Source organism: Carettochelys insculpta, chromosome 3 (genome assembly GCF_033958435.1).
Source record: "Carettochelys insculpta isolate YL-2023 chromosome 3, ASM3395843v1, whole genome shotgun sequence".
Classification (NCBI taxonomy): domain Eukaryota; kingdom Metazoa; phylum Chordata; order Testudines; family Carettochelyidae; genus Carettochelys; species Carettochelys insculpta.
In genome coordinates, this window is record NC_134139.1 from 89,416,611 (window position 1) to 89,433,433 (window position 16,823).

Sequence of the window (16,823 nt, forward strand, 5' to 3'; positions counted from 1 at the left end):
GTAGTCCCCAAACTAGACAAGTGCACAGTGAATTCTCAAATCAGGGAGGAGATGGGGATTTGGTAGAATAGCATCCGGAATTCTGTGTTCAGTTCTCCACAATTCAGACAGATGTGGACAAGCGAGTAGTTCAGGGGAGCGCAAAAACCACTAGGAGGATGGACTATCACAGAGGCATGATAAGAGCTGAATGTGATTTGCTCTACTTATTAAGACCTCTGTTGAAATGGGGGATAATAATTTCCTCTATTTGATGTTCATTTACTGTGCATACAGGCCACAGTGACTGTCCTATGCAAAGACACTTCAGGGACAGAAAAGCTCAAACAAATTCCTGAGCCAGATGACAGAACTTCACATAAACTGTTTAACGACTTGCCACCTCTGCTAAAGCAAACTATGCATAATGAATAACTGGATGTGTTCTGCTTACATTTTCTGATTTGACTCCAGTTCTTTGCGGGAGCACTGGCTTCTTTGCGGTTGGAACTTTGGGTGGAGGGCGATGGGGCACAAGCATTGGTCCTGATTGTGACCCCTGAAATGATGCTGACTTGGAGATGCTGGGAAAGGAGTTAGGTTGGTTGGCTGCTTGGGTTATTGTTGGAGCAGGCTTCAGGGCATCCTCTTGTGTTCCTGAAATGAAAAATATCCACCTTAGTTTGAATCTGTCTGAAGTGTAGTTCAAAGATCTGCTTCCTTTGGGGTCTTGTTTTCCAAAATTCTTTTGCCTATTACCTTATAGTGACCATGTTCGGGCTACAGATGAAGGTTTTGGAAATAGAGAATTTCTGCAAAAACGTATCACTAGCATTTCTGTAATTTTATGAAAAACTAGTCATTGCGTATTCATTACACTCCCTGCCAGCAGCCCTTCCACCCCAACCACAGCAACATTGTGCTAGTGTGTGACCTCGTTGATAGATCAATGGAGGGGACTCAGGACAGATGGGTTAAATTTCAGACTCTGCCACTGTACTGCTAAGATGGCCGTGGGCATGACATTTTAACCTCTTGGTACTGCAGTTTCACCATATATAAAATGGAGATATGATATTGATCACCTTTGTAAAGCACTTTGGGTTTTATAAATGAAAAATGCTGTAGAAGGTGCTGACAGCATGAGAATTCTAAAATGAAACTGACCAGCCTAGTTTTCTTAGCCAAGTGCAATATAAAAAGTAAACTAATAAACTGGTGCAAAGTAAACTTGGTTTCACCAATTTTTTCCTCCTTCAATGGGCAAACATGCGCTGAAGAGCAAATACAAAAATGGCACTGTGATATCCCAGAGTTATTCTCTCTCAATGATTCCTGATTACATTTGCTCAGTTTTACAAATGAAAATACATTTTTTCCTCTAATTGCCAGCTCTATATACTCAGGCTGGGATGTGAGGGTATAGATGAATTGTTTCTGGTTTATGTTTCATCACCAATAAGGACTCTCTGCACTTACATCTTGGTTAACAATCCTCTGTAAGCCTGACTAGAATCCAGCTCATTCTCCCATTGCCGTGTAGGTTCTGCTCTGCTAACTGAGGAAGTGAACTCTGTTGTTTCTAAAGCAAGCAGCTACTCCTTTGAAGTCACAGAAGGAACAAAATGTGTTGAGAAGGAAGGCACTCTTTCCCAGAGTACAGCTGAGTATCATAATCTACGACATTCTTAGTCACAGGAAATGCTAGCACATATTATAAGATGTGACTTAATTTGATGGGGTCTCTTTAATAGTAATCTAAAAACAATGGTATCCAAACTGACAGAAAACACTGCGAGGCAGTACTGAATTCATTCATGAGCATTTTAAAGGAAACAGACGTCTTATGTAGGTTATCAGGAAAGATGAAATACCCTTCCTTTTACCTCCTTTTGCTTCCATCAGACATCTGATAGCTTCTTCTGCTTCCTGAGGTGTAGTGGTTTTGATCTGCTTGACATTATAAGGCTTACTTATTCCAGTCCGGGCTTTAGGCTTACAAGAAAAGGGGGTAGGGGGAAGAGTAGGTGCGTGAGTATTTCTGAAGGAAAAAGCTTTTCTCGAGCAATCCTTTAATCAGCAGGCTATACGCTATACAGATGTAATAACTGCCCATGGTTCATACACCTGTCGCCGCAGAACTGCACTAGCGACCATTTGACAATCTTCTAATATGTGAAAAGGGCGTTATTTTAATTTTCCTTTGGCAGCTGTTAGAGCTTTGCTACTGGCTGAGGCTGCCATGATTGATCTCTTTATCTGGCTTTTGTCTGATGGGGGAGAGGGAAGCATTTTCCTCAGCATTTGTTCATAAATTTTACTTTAAAATGTGCCTAAGTCACAGCCCCCAGCCAAGTCTGAAAGTACAGCACAGGGAACAGCAGTGCAACTATCCCAACAGGGTCCCATTAATGTTCCTCCTCTTGACTAGGAAGAGGCTCCTCTGTATGAGGAAGGAGTATCTAGACCTCAGGTCTATTCAGCTCTGGGCCTCTCCGTTGAGGGTGTCAGATATGGTCATGGTCTCATGTGCCCTTTGTGTGTGCACCTGGTACTGGGCTAAGACCACCCAAGCAGTGGCTGGCATAGGATTACAGCATAGCCTCATTGTGCTCGAATGAGGTTAGCATTAGTACTAACACAAAGTAACTTAACAGACCTTTGTTGTCTTGGTTTTGCCATGACAGCTCTCCCTGCCTGTCCCCGCTCTTCAACCCCTTGAGAATTTTAGGCCAGGCCTCAGGTCGATCCAGCTCCCTCATTCAGGGGTGTGAAATACCCACAGTCCGGAATGGCACAGTTAGGCCTACCTCAGTCCCGGCACAGACAATGTAGTCCTTCCTGCGGCTGCTGTGAGTGGCTACCCTGAACCGCTACAGGGTATAGCTGTAGCTATTTAAATGGCAGATCTACACTCCCACTTACCTCAGTCCAACTTATGTTCTTAAGAGATGTGAAAAAGACACACATCCCCAGCCACTGGGGACCAGGTTGCAGGGACCTGGACAGGACCATGGACCAGCTGTTGAGTAAAACTGGTCTAGAGCAGGGGTGTCCAACACGTGGTCTATGAGCTAGAATCTGACCCATGGAACCTTTTCATCCGGCCCACGGAGGCGGCTGGGCAGCTCCAAGTCACATGTGGCTCTTTATAGAGCCACTTGTGGCTCCTGCTGCTGCTCCCTCCTCCAGCTCCTGTACAGCATGGCAGGGTCAGCTCCCAGTGACCTGCTTGTGATGTATGTGGTGGGAGCCGGCAGGGGACACACTGGAGAACGCGCGAGCTCTGTCTCTCACGGGGGTTTGTCCCTACATGGCCGTCCATAATGAGTAGTCCCGGTGCGCACTTGTTCACTCTTTTCCTGGTCAGCATAGCGGTGGAGCAGCCCTGCCAAGGGTGTCAAGTGGCTGAGTGCACTGCTGAACAGCATTGCACAGGCTCCCAGTTATGGCTAGGATGGCATTGTTGAACTGCTGCCGCGAGGCCAGCTCTACTCTACCCCGAGGTGAAGCCACAGGAGTTTCACACCCTGCTCGCCAAGATGAGTGGCATCCTCAAGGTAGCGGAACCCAGATGCATGGACAGATGATGGATGGACTGGCTGGGTTGGAGGGACAGTGGGGAGGTATTGGGACAGACAAATAGACAGAGCTGGGCTGGGGTGCTGGTGGGGGCAGGGAGAAGGATGGACAGACAGACAGGCTGAGCTGGAGAGGAAGTGGGGGCATCGAGACAGACATGGAGAAGTTGGGCTAGAGGGGTGCATGGGAGGGATTGGGCCTAAGGCAGTTGCGGCTGCGAGGGTGGTGGTTTGCGGCTATTTTGTGTTTGGCACCTGGAACATATAAAAAATTGCCGTGTGGCCCCCGATGAAAAGAGGTTGGACACCCACGGTCTAGAGGATGCTGAATGTGGCATTGAAATACAGCCACTGGTGAAAAACTGAAGTAACTAAATCTAGACTGTAGCAGGCAGGGAAAGCTGACCATTTTTAAAGGGGAAATTTGTTAAATACCTGCAGCTTATTGAGTTTGATGTTGTGAGACAGCTGTTACTTACTTTAATAAGTCTCTGTGTGTGTGTGCGCGCGCGCACGCGCACAGGCAATTGCGTATAACACACACGCTTTCTCTGCTCATTATGCCCCAGAGTTACTGTTGCTGGGTAACTACAGGGTGAATGTACCCTGACTGCTTTGCTCAGCACTCCTGACTCAAATTGCAACTGTTGGCTAGTAGAGTTAGACCCTAACGAGCACCGGGTCTGCTTTTTCATGACTTGTTAGGCACAGTGTTGCGAGGGACTCACTGGTTGCTGAGGTGCCCCTGGGAGAAGCTTTGCTGTCTGCAGGATGGAGCACTGAGAGTGGCTTCCTGAGGAGATGGAACCATCGGAAGGGGATTTTCTGACAGGTACTCCAGCTGTAAGGGGAATAAGTGACTTTAAGTGCAAGAGCCCATGCAATTCACAATAAATAAGAAAAAAGAAAAAAAAATCACAATTGAGCAATAATGGGCTGTCCTTGACTTGCTGTGGCTCAGGGCTGAAGCCTGATCCCCCTTCAGCCAGCCAAAGCCAAAGGGCTTCAGCCATGGGTGGTGAGGCTCAGGTTACAGGCCCCTTTGCGCGAGGCTGAAACCTTTGGGCTTTGAAACCACCTGCATGGGGTGGTGGAGCCCATGCTTTGGCCTTGGCCCCTGCACCCTGGGCAGAAGAGGATCAGGCAGGCTCGGGCTTCAGTCCCCACTCATGTAGCCATTTTTCACATCAGAAGGGGGTTGAGGTGTAATGAAGTTTTGAGAATCCCTGCTCTAGTGGAACTAGAAATTATGTGATGCATGAAAGTCTAATGCCTATGGATCTATACAAGAGGTCAGATCAGAAGATCACCTTTGTCCCCTCTCACACTAGAGTCTATGAATGAATCGGTACAATCTGACATGAGTGGCATTTTGCTCTGGCTTCTAACTTGAGTAGGATACCACCACCTCTTCCTCAGAAATCCAGGCCAGGACTGAGGTCAACCTATCCAATGAAGAAAAACAGCTCTGTTATCTTCAGCTATCTTCCAAAGGTGGGCAGTGTGTGAAGTACCTGTCTAATGGGAAAGGACAATAATCACACCAACAAATATTTTGTTTAAGCCTTCAAAAGGGAGTATTGCATCCAAAATTAAACCATTTTTTTTAAAGGTACGAAAATGCTTTGAGTATGAAAAAGACAATGAGAATAAATACTGGTGTCTTTAACTAACAAAGCACCAGGTATTTGCAAATTTTCCCCCTGTGCTGAAGAAACATTGTAACTCCACTATTGTGAAGAAAGGACTTTCACTTCTACAGTGTTTCTCATCCCAAACTATTTCAGATAAACACTTCACTCTTCTCTGAAATGCAGCCACTACTAGAGCGAAACACAACAGTTGTCTAACACCACAAGAGTCTAGGCTAGGCAAGAAGGGAAGGTGAATACCGTGCCTGACAAACAGCAGGTAGTGTGGATTGAAGCAGGCGAAGGTGTTTACCTGCTCATTATTACTACAGACAAGAGGGTGGCAATGGAATCCAGCTGACGAGACAATTTTTAAAAAGAAACCTCAATCTTACCTGGTGGGGGAGGTCTCTGGGGTGGCTGAGACAGGTGAGGCCTGCTAGGAACAGACAGAGATCTGCTTGGAGAACGATGGCGAAGCTTCCCACTTGTTTCCAGCTCCTGCTTTAATTCAGCTAGGTCAGAGTCATCTAGAGATTTCAGCGGGGGAGGGGTTTAAAAAAAAAAAAAAAAAAAAAAAAGATAACCTGAATTGTTTTTCCTTTGAGAATTATGGCAGAGACTGAGCAAGACCGGAGTTTCAGGAGAGGGATACATGTGATCTGAAAAGAGAGAGAGACTACTACATGTGAGCAGCAGTATATGACTGATAGCTTTTTAGGAAATGTCTCAAGGTTAGTGCCCCATTCACGTCTCTCTCACTTTAATGTCTCAGTTTTTCAATTCAGGCATTTCTAAGCACTCTCCTGTTATTTACCAATAACATGTCCTCCACAATGGGAATTGAAAAAACAGGAAACCTTGTTTTCGTCTCCTAATCTATAAATAAAAACTAGGTGTAAGAGGATGAGATCTACTAGTTGTAATATTAATCTAGAAGGACATGGTGACCAGAAACAACTACTCAATTCACTAACTACAGATACTATTTCCTTTGTTTTAAGATTCAGTTACTCTTACATGAAAAACGTGTTTTGATAACCATTTTCTCATGTATGCAGTGCATATAAGCTACTTTTAGTTAATAAAAATTAATGCTGTTTTGAGCACCCTGTAGGTGGAATGCACAACTGTTTAATAACACACAACATTAGTACACATCAGATTAGGAAAAGAAGTGAAGAATTACATGCCGTCTAACTAAAATGAGGTTGGAACTGGTCAGGACAGTGTAGTTAGCAATGCTAGTGTTAAAAAATATCATGTTATCATTAGGTAACCAGGCTCTCCACTTTACAACTCATTGAAAGGTTGCCAATTCTCCCGGAATAATGCCATGCTAGGTATTGTTTTGGTAATGATTATAAGAGAAGAAAGACGGTTGCACTGAGGTATTCCATAGAGAACACCCTTCCTCCTTCCAGCCCATTCTGATGGTGCTTGGCTGCTAAAGGCAGACCCACTTGCAGGCTGAGCTAGTTCTTGATGTAACTTAATCTGATGTAACCTCTTCTGCAGTTTCACATTCTCTTTGCATAACAACAAAATACGTGAGCAGGGGAAAAAAAAAAACCTACGACTTATGACACAGATGATCACTTCAACAAACCGGACAGACATGGAACATAGTTAATAAGACTAAGGTTTTTTTCCTTGGATATTTTTAGTAAAAGTCAGGGACAGGCACAGACTTTATGAATTTTTCTTTGTTGCCTGTGATCTGTCCCTGACTTTTACTAAAAATATCTGGGGGGGCCTGGCTGGGTGTTCTGAGGGCCCCCACCACCCATGGGTGCTTGGAGCTCCAGGGTTCCCTTCCTTCACAGCTCCGAGTTGAGGGGTTTCCCATCCCCAGAGGCTAAGATCTGCAAGGGCTGGGCCAGAAGCTGTGGGGTATCCTGTGCCTGGGTGGAACTGTGGGGTGTCCCCTCATGTCCAGGAGCAGCAGAATCCCCCTGTTCCCTCTGTCACCCACACTGATACCTACACTGCCTTGAGTGGCAGGAGTACCCTGCAGTTTCTGGCCTCACCAGGTAGCAGTGGGATCCTGCACTCCTAGGCACCCGTGGGCTGAAGTCAGAGAAATTTCTGGAAGTCACACATTCTGTGACTTGTGTCATCTCTGTGATAAAATCGTAACCTTAAACATGCTTAACTACTAAGGTAACTTGTCTGTTGTGGGTAAAACTAAACACTGTTACCACAGTATCTGTAGTATTCCTTGGGCAATCCCAATACTAGAGAGAGAAAGCTCTACAGACAGAAATTACAATAGTCCTAAGCAACTGGCAAGATTTTACAAGTGACCGTTGCTTAAGTCAGAGGATGCCCAAGCCTCGAATGTGCCAAGTAGTAGTAAAACATGAGCATGGAGGTGTAAAGCAAACTATTAGTCTAGGTGGAACAGGAATTCAACTGAAATAATTTGCTGGCAAGTTTCTGAAGAGTTCACATTCCACTGCCTACAGTGCCTATGGTTTTAAGCCCTGAACCAAAGTCTGTCAAAGTCAATGGGAGTCAACTGACTTCAGTGGGTTTCGGATGAGGCTTCACTGCCAAGAGCCTAAAGTAAGGATGATACTCTCTCGTGTGCATTGGCGCTGTGTGTTGCGAGACAGATTAGGGGAGTTACTGCTACTTCTTATGGTTTCTAATATGCAAACATGGGCACCTCTCCTAGGCACAACTAGTGCCCAGAGTAAAGGCAGGTTTACGCTTAATTATTTGTTCTTTACTTTTTGTGTGACAGGAACATTCAGAAGCTTCAGTCATGGATCCTGGGCCCCTCTGTGCTGGGCACTCTACGAATCAGAATAAAAATACTTTGTCCCTGTGTGGCAAAGCCGACAATCTAAGTGTAAGTCAAATGAGAACATGTGAATACAACCAAGAGCCAAGAGAAGCACAAGGAAACAAACTTGAAGGTTTCACTTTAAACAAGCTGTGTAAGTTACCTTTATACGGGCATGGCTTTTCCCCAGTAAGCAGCGAAGCTCTGCTTGAAGTTACTGTGGGTGCAACTGTAAAATATTCAGGACTCTTGGGTGAGCCTTCTGTCATCTCTGGTAACGGGTGCGAAGGCAGCATGTCATCCAAATAATCGTCCTCATCATCTACTATATCACCTGAAACAACATATTTGACAAACACAAACACATTGTCAGACCACATGTGTTCCCTGCTCACTCCCATTTTCCATAATAGTTACTTTAACTTGGGCAGTTTTTTTGTTAACTCCATGTGTTTTTATTACTGCTTTTTTGTGTACACAGATCAGCGTTCTGGGCCCCCCCTTTGAAAATACTTCAGGCTGTGACAACTTCCCCCCCTCCTTGGAAAAACCGATACAAAATATTGTACGCACTCAAGAGATGTAGACTCATAGCATTGCCACCCTTATGTCTGCATTGCTGCTGCTTTCAGGGCAGGGTGGACAGAGGGGCACCACAGAAGTAAGGGTGGCATAGTATGGTAATACGAACCTTACTTCTGTGCTGTTGTTGATCATGGTGCTGCCCCCAGAACTGGGTGGCCAGAGAGCAGCAGCTGTTGTATCCTGCCCCCAACAGCTCCCCTTTGTTGTGCTCTCATGACCCCCCCGAACTAGTTTTGTGATCCCCTTTTGCATCAGGGCCTCCAGTTTGAGAAACACTGATCTGGGGCACATTAACGTAGGGTGACTGTGCTAGTCTGAGAGCAGCTGTGGATAGCTGACAGTCAGTGAGGCTCTGCATGAGAGCTGGGGTCCCCCTCAATAGTTCACAATGCTAGATTAAGGCTCTGTTTACAAACCTGGTTTCTAAGAATGGTTTTATTACAAACTAAGCTAGTGATCACACACAGACATCTACCTGGTCCACACAACCGAATGAACACCACACATTCCCATAGTTCAACCTAGAATTGGGCCACTGACCTTCTGATTCATAGTCCAAACTTGAAAAGTCAAAATTTTCCTCCAACAGACAGGAGTTTGCTGTGGGTGACATGGGAGCTATGCTCTCCCGTTTTCGAGCAATTTCCTCCTGAAAGCCCTTCAGCCAATCCTTAGTCTTAGGTCGGATAGTCACTGCTCTGCCTTTTACCTAGAGTTACAAAAAAATTGTTTTCCTTTTGTTAAGAGAATCATTACAAGAATGAGAACACTGCCCTGACAGACTGAAAGAATGTGGAAGTTCCACCTAATGAGTGCTTCAGAAATCTGGGTTTCAACATATTCATTTCAGAAGTTCAATGAAAAGGAAACCCTCTTCCTAGTGCGATCAAGGGGGGAAAAAAAAAACCCTCCAGCATTTATTCTTTGGATGTAACAATACTCCAAGTATTGACTAAACAACCCTGCTGATTTTCTTGGGTTTATTTATTGTGCAAGTCCTTTCTTCAAAGATTTCATACTAAAATTTGCCTTGTTCTTGGTTACTTGGTGCTGCACTCACAGTCATTTGCTACTGGAGAGAAATAGTAAAATATCACAGCAATTATAACGTTTTAAATGATGATAAGTGTAATAATTACAGTTGGGGTGGCATTTTCAAAAGTGTCTTGTGACTTAAGAGCACGTATCCCATGTGCTCTTAAACCACTTATTCCAGTGGCTCTCAACCTTTCCAAACTTCTGTACCCATTTCAGAAGCCCAATTAGTCTTGTGTACTCCAAGAGTCACCCCACTTAAAGCCATATGCTTACCAAATCAGACATAAAAATACAAGTGTCACAGCCATACTATTATGATTTTCTCATTTTTATCAGATAATTATAAAACAAATTAACAGGAATTTAAACATGTTGCTTACATTTCATTGTAGAATATATAGAGCAGTTCTTGTATTCTCGGCTGAGAACCACGGACTTAAGCATTTTGAAAAATCCCGCCTACGCTCTAGCAGCCTAAGATCTCACCATAAAGCAGACCCCAAATTACCTCCTCAAGCAAACAGTTTGCCGTGGAAACATTTTGCGTAATAGTACATGCTGCCACAATTACACATGATGCCAGACAGTTTAGTCGTTGCACTTGGAAAAAGCAAGCGTGAAGAGGGTTTGACAATGGTAGATGGCCCCCAGAGCACCATTACAAGCAACCGAGTTTGAGCAACACCCAACAAGCACTGGGTGAGAGTGCTGCAACTGCTGCCGATCTCTACTGTAGATTCAGGTGCCTACGAATGGACTTGGGTCTCTAACCCAAGCCATCCATCTTTGCAAAGTCTGAGGTGAATTCATAGAAATTGGAGATGGTTTTACCTTGATACCATCCATATCCAGAACACGGAGAGCTGACTTGCTGTCTGCAAAAGTTACCATCATCTGACCTCGATTGATCCTGATAAGAACAGGAAGAGGAGACAAATGTATAGTTTGACATCCATGAGCAAATACTAGGAACTAAACTGTGACTAAAATAATTTTGCATTTTTTTCATTCAGCTCTTCAAAATAGGGCAATGACTGGCAAGTGTTTTTTGGTGACAGGTAGGACCAAGTTCTCCTTAACTTTCCTTCACCATTTGTACTTCCTCATGTGACACCACCAGCGTGAACTGTACTGGGACTGTCCTCAAAGCAGAGGTTAACATCTTTGAGCAGGGGTTGAGCAAATGTCACATACCTTCCTTCAATAACAGTATTTTCCAATTCCCCATTTAATTGCTCTACCCTTCTACGTAACAGCTTCATCTCTTGTGTGTGAACTCTGTGCTAAAGGGGGGCAGGGAACCTCCTCAAAGGCTACTAGTTTGTATTACTGCAAGTTGCAAATGGGCATGAACAAAAAGTGCATTTCTTTCACATTCCTCTCAGTAGCTGTGTAATGCTCCAAACCTTTGCATAGTATTTGCAGGGGAGTCCTCAGGTTGCTCTTCAATCCGCATCTCCAATGTGGTAGCATGCAGGGCACAGAGAGAGCCCACCAAAGCAATTTACTAAAAAGGAGGTCAAATGCCTTCTGACTGACTTGTCAGTCTTGCTGTCAAGTCACAACTGTTGACACCAAGGAGCTAGGTTCTTGCAGGAAACAGCAGGGATAGTAGCTTTTTGTGGCCAGGCAGCACTTAACATGTATGCTCTAGCAGCTGAGAATTGTAACCCGACCCCCACTCCTCTGGCACCACCCGATCCTGTTAACACTTCTCCCATTTTAGAGAGCTCCTTTTGATCCTGTTGTTTTCTTCCACTTATGGTAATATACTATCAAAACAAAAAGGCAGTCCAGTAGCACTTTAAAGACTAACAAAATAATTTATTAGGTGATGAGCTTTTGCGGGACAGACCCACTTCTTCAGATCATAGCCAGACCAGAACAGACAAATCAGATAATGCCAAGCTCTGCTCATTTCCTTCAAACACAGAAGTTCCATAGTTACAAGAAGGCCCAACATTAACTCAGCTGGAAGGAATCAAAACTGCTCCAACAGAGTACAGAATTAAATATTTTCCCTCAGACTCAGTAGGTGCAAGAATGACAAAAGAGTCAGAGAGCCCCTAAGTATAGGCTAGAGGCTCTAAAATCAAGAAGAAATGGAGTCACCCAGGAGGTTCAGATGGGTGTGAAATACTGATAAAGGGAAGGCAGTCACTGGAATGGGAGGCACAGATCAGAAGTACTCCAAATTGAGGCAACAGCCAATGAACAAGAATTGAAGGGTTGAGTTGAGCAGGATGATGAGATGGCCTCAGGGATGCAGACTCAAGATGAAGCCTCTGACCTGGAGTACTGCATAACCCTTTCCTCACAAACCCGACAAACCTGTCAGGATATTTCTTTAGTAGAATGGAGAGAAATGAAATGCAAGTGTTAATAATTTCTAACCGTTAATACAATCTGGATGCTATACATTGCAGTCTAAAACGGTTATTTCAATTCCATACAGCTGATGCAAGTTTAATTAGGATTTAAAAAAAAATAGATTGCACTGGTCACAGAATTAATATTTACCTGACAAGAACTATGATGCCATAATTCTCAAATATTTGCATAAGTTCAGTTCGCAAATCTTCAGGAAATTCACTTTTCTCATCAGGAGTTGGTGACTGGAGATTTACCATTACGGTGGCATCCAACGGTCCCTGGAAGGATGAGACTTCCTGGAAAACACTCTCACGGGCCGCCACATTGACTTCCTGGACTTCCACTTCTACAATAGCCAACACGGGCCTAGATTTTACATATACACAGAGACATTGCTTTTATGTTATCCAAAACCATCCTCAAGTAATAGGACACGCAAAAGATATTTTATCTGAAAGCTAGAATCTATTTGTAGACTTTGTACACTAAACCCTCGGGTTAAACTGTTTCCCGGCTTCTGTCAGGGCGGCAGTCACACTAACCCGAGACATGCGCAACATGGTTGCATGTATCTCATGGGTTTACTGTACTTCTCTAGCACCATCTGTCCCAGGATCTCCAAGCACTTTACAGATGTTTTAATTAAGCCTAACAATACCCCTTGAAGTGGAGAACTGTTGTCATCATTGGGTAGACAGATGTGTTAGCTCTACTTGACCTGACAAAAAATTAGCAGTCCTGTAGCACCTTAAAGGCTAACAATTTTACTGATTAGGGAATGACCTTTTGTGGTAAGACATGTTTCCTCAGATTTGAAGCAAAAATAAGAATCCATGGTTTATATAGTGGAGAGGGGGGAGGAAGTAGGAGGAAAAGGAGGAGGAAAAGAAAAAATAAAGTTAATCTTAATATAAATCTTCTCCCTAAAGAAAAATTAATTCATGTGGCTGTCTCAATATTTGGTTTTCTCCTCTTTCCTTCTCAGGGCACTGGGGAGACCAACTGTGTTTCCATCTCAAAGAGGCTCATTAACTTTCACCCCCGCTCTAAAACATATCATTTATACTGTTAAGACCAAAAATCTCAGTTGCCTTCATTCTAGCAGAAGACCAGGTCAAGACTAGGCCTGTCAGCGACAGACCTTTGCAGCTCATCCAAACATTGTTAAGTTCCCAGTGCAAAAGAAAATCAATACAAAGCCCCCAGGCACTGCCACTCTTTGGTTTAGAACCATGATGGGTTAAATGCTGAATGCTGACCAGAGAGTAAGCATGTAGTGTCCATTAACTATCATCTTCGGCCCTTCCACTGAGCATGTACTTCAATGAGCCTCAATGTAATCAGAGGGTACATGTACACTATCTGGTAGATCGTCCCAGTCAGGGTCAATCTTCTGGGGTTTGATTTCATGCACCTAGAGGGAAATGTTTGAAATCGAACCATCAGGGATCAACAATTGGCCCCCGTACTCCAACTTGCAAGGAGCAATGGAGGTTGATGAGAGAGTTTCTCCCACCAACCTCCATCAATGAGGAAGGTCAGGTAAGTCAATTGTAGATAAGTCGATTCCAGCTACGGAACTGCCAATCACTGAAACTGCGTATCTACGATCCACGTTAAGGTCTAGTCTAGACCTAGCCAGAGAAAGATCCTCTCAGGTAGGGCATTACCTGTGATCAGATGCCTGCAGCTCTGCTCTTCCATAATACATCAAGGCACCAGGAGTCCAAGTGTGTTTGACTTTAGTTTCAGCACTTAGATCGCTATCTAGAAGATTGATCTCTCCAGCTACACAGTACAAAAAAGCATTAAAGTTCATGGATTTTAATAACAATTAAAACTATTTTAGCAATCTGCATTTCACAGAACTATGGTTTTCACCAAAATACATTGTACCTGAAGCGCTCAGCCTAAAAGTGAACTTATGTCCCTCTGGATCTTGAATCTCCAGATAGGAAACAAAATGTAAAACCAAGTGCAATAGATAGCATAGATCATTAAGACAAGACAAAACACAACATCAAAAACTTATCAGAGCCTTATATAATTTAGTGTCACGTTAAAAAAAGCAGCATTTTCTTTCAGCTTGAAAAAGCCCATATTTTGAAACAATCACACGCAGACCCAAAAGCAAAATTCTGTATGACTCTAGCCTCTCTGCTTTCCACAGGAAGTGTTCAAATCTGGGATCAGAGCATTGTATAGATTGTTGCTTCCTTACCAGCCAGTGTCTACCCTGGACTCTCCCTTTATACTAGGGTGAGGCCCTGTGCTGCCCCCAGAGGCATGAAGAAACGGAAGGAAGTATTATTAGGGCTGGTGAGAAGGTGTTCTGCATAAAATTATTATTGTTTGGTGTTCCATGGTCTCAAAAAGTGTAAGAAACACTGAACTAAGTGACTGGCTCAGGTTCCAGAAGCGACTCCTGTACTCATACAAGCAGTCCCATTGAAACCAAGCAGAATACCACCGCAGAATACCACCGTGAGCGAGGCAAATCACAGCTCCACCAGAATAAGGGCCAGATCTACAGATAGAACGAAGAACCCTAGACTTCCAGTCTTCTTCTTTAACCATTAGACCAAAATCCTTCCCCGGGATCGAGTGAGATCTGACTGCCTGACACCGGTTTTTAAAATGAGAAATGCAAAAAAAGCCCAGAAAGTTTCTACATACCTGTTTTATCAAACGGCAGCTTCTTTCTCCACCAAAGCACTCGGTCTGTCCAAGCAGGGGTTCTACACTTATCACTTGTATCATAAGCCTCTGAGCCAACGTCATATTTATACGTTGGCCCAAAATTAATAGTGCCTTCATGGAAGTCCTTAAAAATCTATTAAAATTTTAATAAAATATTAAACCTTGTCAATCAACTAAACTCCTGCTTATGAAGATGTCATAGTCACATAATCACTTACCAGGATGACCACACTTTGCTTTTAAAATGAACATACACACAGGAACGCATGTCTGAAAATGCCCCCATTTTCATGATCTCTAAAAGGCAATCAGTTCAGATCCAAACGTGGGTATTTTGGAAAACGGCTACTTTCACTTTGGCACAAATGGGATAAATTCCCTTACCTTTCCACTGGATTTCTGCAGTTGTAGTTGATCAAATTCCAAGAGTCTTTTCCAGTCTTGTCGTTTAAGAAAATAAAAGACTTCTTCATATGTCAGATCAATGCGATAGTTAAAATCGCCACACCAGAACACATAGTCATGTGAGAAGACATTCCTTCCCTGGTTAGGAGATACAGAATTTAAAACATAACTTAAAATTATACCTTTTAATCAACTGCGTTTTAAAACTCAGTCTCCCTAGAACAGTATATTTTGGACTTGTTTTCTAGGTTTTAATTGCTAAGCCAATACGTGCTAAAAAAGTGATCTCTACATTTCCTTCTGCATCCCACAGTTACTTAGCTACAATTTCACCTCCATAATTTAGACATCTGATTTGATGGCACTGTCAAGCATTTAAATACCTGCAGCCACAAAACATTCCTGCTGTTGTATGCAGCTGCACAAATAGAGGTTTCAGTCAAGATCAGACTGAAAATTTGCCCCCACAACTACATAGCATGTTTCTGTAAATGTAAAGTAGAAATACTAGTAACAGAAAAATCACTCGTCTTTAAGCTTCATGTGTTATTCCATAGCTAACTACATCTCTTTTTCAAATAAGTTAACAGGGATTCATAAAACACTTAAGATCTGTTTCTAGCATCGGTAGAGGGCACTGTTAATATGTATTACGGACATACAAACACACACACAAAGTATATGCATATATTGTAAATGTACAGGATATAAAATAGTTAATGAGCTGTTGAAGTAAGGACTGCTAGAAGCATGATTTTATGGCCATTTAAAATGCATATTCTATTCAGGGCTTCAATACCATCACTATTATTTCTAACAAACTGAAACTGATTAATATACTGTATGTGTCAAGCCTCAAAACCCTGGAAACAACAGGGTGTTGAATTTTCTGTGCTTCAAACTAAATGCTATTCTTTGCTGACTTAACAGAATAAATGAACACATCACAAGACTGGTACTCTCACTCCCTGGCTTACTGGTTTTCTGGAGAGGTCTGAAAGAAATGACAGTTGAAGAAATCGAAAGCAGCCAACACAATTAAGGCAAGCAGAGGTGCACAGCCACAAAAACCATACAGAGCCAATTGCTGGCCTTAAAAAGAGACAACTGAGAGATGATCAATAGAATAGCATCCAAGAGAAATCATATCTGATATAGGCTACGTCTACACGTGAAGCCTACATCAAAGTAGCCTATTTCGATGTGGCGACATCAAAATAGGCTATTTCGATGAATAACGTCTACACGTCCTCCAGGGCTGGCAACGTCGATGTTCAACATCGACGTTGCGCAGCACCACATCGAAATAGGCGCAGCGAGGGAACGTCTACACGCCACAGTAGCACACATCGAAATAAGGGTGCCAGGCACAGCTGCAGACAGGGTCACAGGGCGGACTCAACAGCCAGCCACTCCCTTAAAGGGCCCCTCCCAGACACACTTGCACTAAACAGCACAAGATACACAGAGCCGACAACGAGTTGCAGACCCTGTGCATGCAGCATGAACCCCCGCTGCAGCAGCAGCAGCCAGAAGCCCTGGGCTAAGGGCTGCTGCACACGGTGACCATAGAGCCCCGCAGGGGCTGGAGAGACAGCGTCTCTCAACCCCTCAGCTGATGGCTGCCATGGAGGACCCCACAATTTCGAAGTTGCGGGAAGCGGATTGTCTACACGGTCCCTACTTCGACGTTGAATGTCGAAGTAGGGCGCTATTCCGATCCCCTCATGAGGTTAGCGA

At 43.7% G+C, this 16,823-nt stretch overlaps 1 protein-coding gene across 1 annotated transcript in view; it reads right to left on the bottom strand.

The window, feature by feature from the left end:
- Window positions 1-16,823, bottom strand: part of SYNJ2 (synaptojanin 2) — a 96,279-nt gene that overhangs the window by 4,510 nt on the left and 74,946 nt on the right. Inside the window, exons 16-26 of the mRNA XM_074990307.1 lie at window positions 15,063-15,221; window positions 14,655-14,811; window positions 13,649-13,766; window positions 12,126-12,344; window positions 10,437-10,515; window positions 9,108-9,276; window positions 8,146-8,316; window positions 5,587-5,721; window positions 4,289-4,401; window positions 1,866-1,974; window positions 434-636 (exon numbers count right to left, since the gene is read on the bottom strand). Of these exons, the coding sequence (XP_074846408.1) occupies window positions 434-636; window positions 1,866-1,974; window positions 4,289-4,401; window positions 5,587-5,721; window positions 8,146-8,316; window positions 9,108-9,276; window positions 10,437-10,515; window positions 12,126-12,344; window positions 13,649-13,766; window positions 14,655-14,811; window positions 15,063-15,221 (1,632 nt within the window). The remainder of the gene's footprint in view (window positions 1-433; window positions 637-1,865; window positions 1,975-4,288; window positions 4,402-5,586; window positions 5,722-8,145; window positions 8,317-9,107; window positions 9,277-10,436; window positions 10,516-12,125; window positions 12,345-13,648; window positions 13,767-14,654; window positions 14,812-15,062; window positions 15,222-16,823) is intronic.